The sequence below is a fragment of the Medicago sativa genome, chromosome 2 (assembly GCF_051527215.1).
Source record: "Medicago sativa cultivar Bolivia chromosome 2, Bolivia_mono, whole genome shotgun sequence".
Classification (NCBI taxonomy): Eukaryota; Viridiplantae; Streptophyta; class Magnoliopsida; order Fabales; family Fabaceae; genus Medicago; species Medicago sativa.
In genome coordinates, this window is record NC_140750.1 from 37715747 (window position 1) to 37724239 (window position 8493).

Consider the following 8493-nt stretch of genomic DNA (forward strand, 5'->3'; position numbering starts at 1 on the left):
CGAATGAAACTATAAATATTATTCACTTTGTTGTTTTCAATAAGAGTTGTTGAACAAATAAATATTGTTCACTTGCATGTGCCTAGGTTCATGCCCTTTGGGCAAATATTATAGGCCTCCCATTTCCATCACCAACAACACTTTGTAATTGTTCCATACTTGTAAAATACAAATTTGTTAGTATGATATCATGTTCAATCTTTTAAGAAATTTGCTTGTAAAATACAAATTTGTTAGTATGATATCATGTTCAATCTTTTAAGAAATTTGATTATTTTAACATCAAATACTTCCTAAAAACACATAGAAAATATTGAAATACCCTCAGCGGTAGTTAACTACCGCTGCACAAAATCGGCGGTAGTTAACTACCGTTGTGACCTGTAATAATAAAAACGCAGAAACTTCAGCTTCTGGTTTACAAAAGCTTAACCAAAACATACTAAAATTAACCTCAACTTCAATTGCACAAATCTGAGCCCAAATTCTTCAAGTAAATCACAAGTAAGTCATTTTCTTCCTATTTACATGCAATGTAGGTAGTTTAGGGTTTTATTTTCCTTAATTTTAGCAAAATGTTAAGTGTTTAGGTTAGGTTAGAAAATTGCAAATTAAGTTTGATTTTGATGTTATAATGTATAGTTGTTGTTGTCATTGTTGTTTAGTGTAAGTTTAGGTATGTAGTTGTATTGATGTTCAATTAACACTAAATGTGCTAGTAATTTGGAATGCACTCAAGGTGTTTGATGAAATGCCTAAGTGAATGATTCTTGCTTCTTCTTTTTTGCGTTTTTTGTTTTGTTGCAGATATGACCGATGTTATAATGTATATACCTTCAAATGTCATTGTGACCTAAATGTCCTATGCAAGTTTGGATTTTGTGGTAAAAGTATATAATTTTGATGTTAACTAATTATAGACTTTTTTCATAAAGTTTACGCAATAATGATTGTATATGACATGATTTTATATGCCTTTTTTCATAGAGTGATATAATGATTGTATATGCCAATTGAAATCCACTGCAATAAACATAATTGTTTGATGATATGTTTAGTCCATTTATTTTTGTTTTTCTCTTTTGGTTTTGCACAGATATGTCTGATGAGGAGGACGAGGAGCAACAGCGTATGATTAACAAGGGTAGGATGTGTGAAGGTAAAATGGCTATGATGAATAGATATAGGAAGGAGCTGGCAGCGGCTAACCCACATATTCCTAAGCCCCTGAGACGTAGGAACTTGATAGGTGTAGAGGGCTCACATGTGGATCAGTCGCAGGTGGTTGATTCGACGCTTGTGCAACAATATGACGAGGGATACGATGATGAGGCTGAGGGTGAGCATGAGCCAAAGTTTGGGTGTCATGATGACCGTGATGCCAAGGGACATGGTGTCCCTATTGTAGGGCCTCCCTTTCCTGGAGGTCCTCGGTATATTACACTGTTGTCCAAATATGTGAAGCATGTGGCGGTCGCTATTTGGTTCAACAGTAAAAATGTAAGTGTTTTAATTTTTTCAAATATTTATTTAATATTATTGATTTATTAAATTTTAAATGTTAAGTGTTTTAGTGATTAATTGTTTTATTGATAAGTGATTAATTCACTACTAAAAAAACAAAAATTAGTGAGGAAAATTTATTGAGGGAAAACACGAAATCCCTCTCTAATTCCGTCACTAAATTTTGCAACCAAGAATTTTGTGAGAGATTTTATTTTTTCCGTCACAAATTTCCCTCCCTAATTTTGCTTTTCCTAGTAGTGATTGTTAAGTGCTTGTGTGTTTAAGTAGTGATTAATTGTTTTTTTAACAGATGATTAATTGTTTTATTGTTAAGTGCTTAAGTGTTAAATATTATATGTTAAATGTTTATGTCTTTAAATTATTAAGTGATACATTTTTTTATTGTTAACTGATTAAGTGATTAAATGTTTTAGTGATAATTTCGTAATTTATTTGTTTTTCAGATTCGGCATGAGAAGAACTTTCATACTGTAAATTCTAGGAGAAAGGTGATAGAGCTTCCAAGCCCGGAATAGCATTTTCGTTGGTTATGGGACCTGTGAGGGCGTCTGGCTTATGGGATCTCTTATGCATTCTGTATAAGAGTGTGGCCCATGCCATGATATGTGCTCTGTGCGAGAGGTGGCACACGAAGACCAGTAGTTTCCATCTACCTGTGGGAGAGATGACGATCACTTTGGATGATGTGGCTAATCTCCTCCATATTCCCATTGAGGGGCGCATGCTGGACTCTGACAGAAAAGTGGATCAGGTGCATGGGATGACGTTGATGACTAGGTTGTTGGGTATGGCGGATGCTGCTCCTGCGAAGGCGTCGAAGACTGAGTATGGAGCTCATATTAGTTATCCCGCATTGAAGCGGAGTTAAGATTTAATTTGACTATTTTTTTATATGTTCGTCTATTTTATTTACGATTTTTCTAGATTATTTTTTGTAAGTTCGACAATTTTATTTACGATTTAATTCGATTATTTTTTTTATATGTTTGTCTATTTTATTTACGACTTTTTTAGATTATTTTTTGTATGTTTGTCTATTTTATTTAGGATTTAATTCGATTACTTTTTATATGTTCGTCTATTTTATTTACGATTATTTTAGATTATTTTTTGAAAGTTCATCTATTTTATTTAGGATTTAATTCGATTATTTTTTTATATGTTCGCCTATTTTATTTACGATTTTTTAGATTATTTTTTTGTAAGTTCGTCTATTTTATTTACGATTTAAGTCGACTATTTTTCTTTTTAATTGCTTTGGCAGAGATGGATTTTGGAGCATTTATCAAGTCCTTACCCAAGGAAGCAGAGCAAGGGCTGGAGCCTGGAAGCCACATATGCCATGTGCTGGTAGATAGCTTCCTACCAGGGGGCATACTATTGTCCAGCATTACTGTGTTGCTCTGGATCGCTTAGAGGTGGATGATGTAGAGTGGGGTACCTACTACGATCGGAGGGCGGCCCACCCATGTCAAGAGATCTGCACTTACTCTGGATGGATGCTCTACAAAAAAGAGAGAGTGTATCATCACTTGCCCAAGCAGGTGAAGAGGCAGTATGGGTTTGAACAGGACATCCCCAGACATCCGTCAGATGTCCCTCTTTTTCCTGTAGAGATGGTGGCACATGCTTTCAGAGACTACTGTGTCTAGTGCATAGTCGAGAATCAGTGGGGACGGAGGGCTGAAAGACCATGGCAGCATGTCCATCACTATATAACTTGGTATGCCAGGGTGTCTCACCCGAATATTCTCCCACCTGAAGACGGATCTCCACCTAGGCCAGTCAACCGGGAGCAGCCTATAGAGGAGGAGTATGCCAAAGAGATGCCAGACACATTGGAGCTCATCAAGGATGTCGTTCTGATGGCAGATGGAGAGTTGGCCATGAGCGAAAAGCTGAGTAGAGGGTGTACCATCACTTGCCTGAGCGAGTGAAGAGGCAGTACGGATTTGAGAAGGACATCGCCAGACATTTGTCAGATGTCCCTCTTATTCCCGTAGAGATGGTGGCACATGCTTTCAGAGACTACCGTGTCTGGTGCATTGCCGAGAATCAGCGGGGACGGAGGGATGAAAGACCATGGCAGCATGTTGATGAGTCTATATTTAGTCTATTTTTATGCATTATTTAGTTTAGTTTTATTTATATTTGAATTTATTTTATTGCAATAATATTTCCTTTTTGAATCTTTTTACTACAATTGCATATTTTATATTTTAGGAACGAATATATGGTGGAAGGTGTCTTGGAGCAAAAGAAAGAGGACTGGAGCAAATACAGTACAAGAATACGAAGATACGAGACAAAAATATGTCTCTACCAAGTCAGAAGCTTGGCACGGCCCGTGCCAACATGTGGCACGGCCGTGCCACCCTCCAGGATACTCTTTTGCTGCTTTTCTTCAAGCCCAAGTTACTCTGTTGTAGTTTTACTGCTTTGCCCTTATAGTTGCTTAGATTTTAAGTCAATTGTAAAGCTATAAATAGAGTAGCACTCCATCATAAACATTCATCTTTTGTTCTTGGAATAAAAGTTCACTTTTATATTATTGTTCTTTTATATTACTGTTTTCTCTCTTCTTCCCCCATGTCTACAATGAACGTTAGTGAGTAGACACTTCTTTGTCTTGGGATTGTTGGTAAGTCTAATGACATAATCCTAAACAAACCAAGCTTAAACCCTAATTTCTATGTAATCCTAATTTCTAATCTAGATTCACCATCTTAACGTGGATTAACAATTATCAAACTGTGGAAGCGAAAGCGGAGGGTTTGATAATCGTTAATCCATCATCCCAAACATCAATTCATAAAGCGAGAGCGGAGCTTTGATGTTGGAACAAGTGAATCTAGACAATAATTGCAAGACAGTGAAATAGTCCTTGCAATTATTGAGACACAGGTAGTTTCAATCCTTATAAGCATCTTCTAGTAATCAAGTCAGCGAAATAGGCTTGGTTACTAGAAGTAAACTGTCACCGGACTTTCATCGGAAAGGTGAGGGGCTAAAGGGAAACCGGTCTTAAGAAATTACGGTGTAAACCATGGAATTAGAAGTTAAAGTCTTGACTAGTGAAAGATTTGTTATTATGACAAACCAATAATCCCAAGGCTCTTTTATTATTATTGTTATTTATCTTCAGCAATTAACCCCCTATTTCATAATCTTTCTTCTCTTCTAATCATTCTCTAAAAGCTAATTGAATTCACAACTCCCTAGCGGAACGATACTCTTCTTACTACTATTACTTCGATAGGCCGTGCACTTGCGGTTTGGCTCTATCACATGTCCATTGATATATGGCTTGGTATGCCAGGGTGTCTCACCGGAAGATTCTCCCACCTGAAGACGGATCTCCTCCCAGGTCGTCGAACCGGGAGCAGCTTATGGAGGAGGAGCATGCTAGATTTAGGGATGTCGTTCGGGTGGCAGATGGGGTGTTGGCCATGAGCGACGAGCTGAGTAGAGAGTAGTTACTGCACATCCTAGCCCAAATTAGTAGTACTGGTCGCCAAGCCCTTGCCAGGCAGCGCAAGGGGCACAACACATGCAGCCTAGACAGCGATGATGATATTTATTTTACTTTTAATGCACATTTTGACTACCTTGATGTACTATTATGACATATTCGCACTTATTTCTAGCGTTTTAAATTTACCGTGTTAAAATTTATTTTAGGTTTTAAATTTTAATTGAATGAATGAATGTGAAGTTGGATGATAAAATGATTGAAAAAATGTATATGAAGAAAATGATAAAATGATTGACAAAAGCAGGTTCAAAGTAGGGAAAAAGCCACTGCCTCTGACCCTCGTGAAGGCACAACATTAGTTAACTACCTCTGCGTTGCTTTATTCAAATTTTGGCATTTTTTAACACATTTCGTGCCTTTTAACCGCATTTTACCACATTCAATCAATGTTAATACATTTTAAAAAAGATAAATTCAATTCATAGGACACATTTATTTACTTTCAAACAAATTATTACATTACATTCTCCCTAAATATGTGGTATCATCATGATGTTGGGTTTAAATTAAATTGTTGAAAGTTTGCTCAAAATGTTGGTATTAAATTGTCTTATACTTCGTGTAAAAATTTACAAGTCTGTTTGAAAACTCAAAAGAATGAAGAGAACACAACACATGTATTCTACCAAATGAACTTGTTTTCACATCGAATTCCCTCATACAAAATGAGTAGCGACGAACATGAATGCATTCCAATACATTCTTTTGAACTTAATTCTACTTCACTGCCAACTGACAAGTTTCAATTGACAAGGAGCATGATCAAGCATAAAACAACATCTTAGAAGTGCATTTATTTTCGTCACACTCATCTTATACAAAGGAATTCGATGTGAAAACCTATACAATTGATTTGGTAAAATACATGTTGTGTTATCTTCATTCTTTTGAGTATTCAAACAGACTTGCAACCATTTACCCTAAGTATAAGGCACTTCAATACCAACATCTTCAGCAAACTAACAAGAATTAAACTTAAATTCCAACAAAATAAAGACACTACATAATAATGATGCTTCCTAAACATAATCCTATGGCAGAATCAAACTTTTGATAATATCTTTAGGCGGTCTCAGGAACGTAGTATCCATCTCAATCCTCGAGAACATGCGGTGCTGACGATATATGGAGAACATGTTCCTCACGCAGTCGTCGTCTTTCAGCATTATCTTGTCGGACTGGAATAAACCAGGAAGTCCATACTGAACGTCTTTCGTCCTCCTTGTGTCTCCTAGGTTGAGTCCTTGGTTGATTTCATTCAGTTGATCATTCAGATCCTTTAGCATGACATCGACCTGAACCTTGAACAAATGAGAGTTTCTACCGTTGAAACGTACTAGAGCGTTGAACGAATTTTCCATTGTTTCAGATCTACACCATAAGAAATTAAACAATCAATAAAAAAAACTCATTCAAACATTTCATCAAACACTTCGAGTGCAAATTATACATAAACCCTAAAACTGGAAACTACAACATAAACATGCAAACATTTACGCAACATATCTCTATTATATATAAATATATGTCTTTGGTTAATCCACAATTTATTTTATCGTATCTTTCATTTTATTTTATTATGATATTTACTCTTATATCTACTTCTGTCAAATGAATCATGTCTCAGACTAATAAAGTTGAAGCTAATGTCCAATGTAAATATTTCAAGAGGTCAATTCAAATTTTTTTAACTCCGACTGATGTAACACCCCGTTTTCCCAACATAAAAGTTTCATAATAAAAATCAGAGTAATTCAACTTAAACGGAATATCACATTCTTTTTCTAAAAACATAAACTGAATAAATAAACATTTATCCCTCAAAATCCAATATCATATTATTTTAAACTTCGCAGCGGAATAATTTCAACAACTTAAATAATCTTTGGCACAAGGGCCTCAATATAAAATATCATAAAACTTAGTTCAACATCAATTCTTGAAAGATTCATAAAGTAATACGTAAGGAACAGAAAGTAAAGACATAATCCCATCCTGTTACGTATCAGAGCACCTAAGACACACTTGTGAGGTGTCCACTCACGACCGCAACTAATCTTGGTTACCTGCAAGTTACCCATACGAAGTAGACATGGCAACGGGGCGGGGCGGGGGCGGGTTTTGACACACCCGTCTCCGGCCCCGTTTCACACTACCCAGCCCCGCCCCCAGACCCGGCGGGGATAGAATCTTTGCCCCCAATGGGGACGGGTGTCCCAGACCTGCCCCCACCCCCACCCGTGAAAAGTGTAATAAAAAAAAAAATGCAGTGAGCCTATTTTCAAATTTCAGTGGCAAACCCAAACCTGTTTCAGTGGCAAACCAAGTACCAAACCTGTTTCAGTGGCAAAATAGCCTATAAAATCATTACAAAAACTTCTAACAAGATAATTAAAACTAAAGCTTCTAACAAGCTTAGAACATCAATTCTGTCTAAATATTATTACAACTCATATCCAATCCAAATTCAAAACCAACAAAACCTCTCTCATAACATCTAGTTCTTTCTAAATATTATTACAACTCGAAACCAATAGAACAATAAAGGATTCCAAATCATCAAAAGTCACAACAACAAAAGTTCCAATTGAACAAGTTAACTAAAGATCATCATCTTCAAGACGGGAGATTGCAACCGAACTAACGTCACTTATCGGCGGTTCACCTATGTTGAAAAATAAAAGTTAGAATATAAACATTTCACTTCACAAATTTAATACAAACTTTAAAGAGAATATACCTTCATCATCATCAGACTCCAATTCAGTGAGTAAAATAGCATTAAAATTACCTATCAATAAAACACAATTAAACAATGGGAATCTTTAAAATAAACAAAATTAGTAACTAATCCAAATACATTCATATTCAGATGAATAAATTAAAAATTTACCCGTGTTCTCAGCATTCCATAACCAACTTCTAGCACACATCAAAGCCTCTAAAGTAGTCGGATGAAGTCGGCTTCGATGATAACTTACAATATAACCACTACTGCTGAACGCGGATTCAGAAGCTACAGTCGAAACTGGAATCGCCAACACATCCCTTGCAATTGCTTGAAGTGTCGGATACTTGACACCATTCAACTTCCACCACAATAAAATATCAAAATCTGAACTTCTCGGTAAAACTTCCTCATCTAAATAAACATTTAACTCTGTTCTAACATATGAAGTCCTAGCTCTTTTTTGCCTAAGCACATACAAATCATATCTTTTCATAGCATCACTGCCAACAGTACCAACATTAGAATCCACCATTTGAGAATCACCACTAGAATCATTGTTCATTCTTGCTTGATAATCATAAAGCAAGTCATAACACAATTGTCGGATTGACTTAACTTGATGATCAGCATCATTTCCATAGAAGATTCTGTAATAGTAATCAAGCAAAACAGTTTTGTACCTTGGATCCAAAACAGCAGC

At 36.0% G+C, this 8493-nt stretch overlaps 2 protein-coding genes across 2 annotated transcripts; one reads left to right on the top strand and one right to left on the bottom strand.

The window, feature by feature from the left end:
- The first annotated feature begins 1098 nt into the window (after positions 1 to 1098).
- LOC146946684 (uncharacterized) lies at positions 1099 to 2395 on the top strand. The gene is made up of 2 exons (XM_085748283.1): positions 1099 to 1500; positions 2009 to 2395. The coding sequence occupies exons 1-2, from the start codon at positions 1099 to 1101 to the stop codon at positions 2393 to 2395; spliced, it is 789 nt and encodes a 262-aa protein (XP_085604409.1).
- A 3698-nt stretch (positions 2396 to 6093) lies between these two features.
- Positions 6094 to 6423, bottom strand: LOC146946685 (uncharacterized). Its single transcript, XM_085748284.1, has one exon. The coding sequence runs from the start codon at positions 6421 to 6423 to the stop codon at positions 6094 to 6096; it is 330 nt and encodes a 109-aa protein (XP_085604410.1).
- Between the last annotated feature and the right edge of the window lie 2070 nt (positions 6424 to 8493).

Excerpts from the sequence above, each read along its gene's own strand:
- LOC146946684 (XM_085748283.1), top strand. The coding sequence starts at position 1,099 with ATGTCTGATGAGGAGGACGAGGAGCAACAGCGTATGATTAACAAGGGT. Across the intron at positions 1,501-2,008 it reads TTTGGTTCAACAGTAAAAAT|GAGAAAGGTGATAGAGCTTC; the intron begins GTAAGTGTTTTA and ends TGTAAATTCTAG.
- LOC146946685 (XM_085748284.1), bottom strand. The coding sequence starts at position 6,423 with ATGGAAAATTCGTTCAACGCTCTAGTACGTTTCAACGGTAGAAACTCT.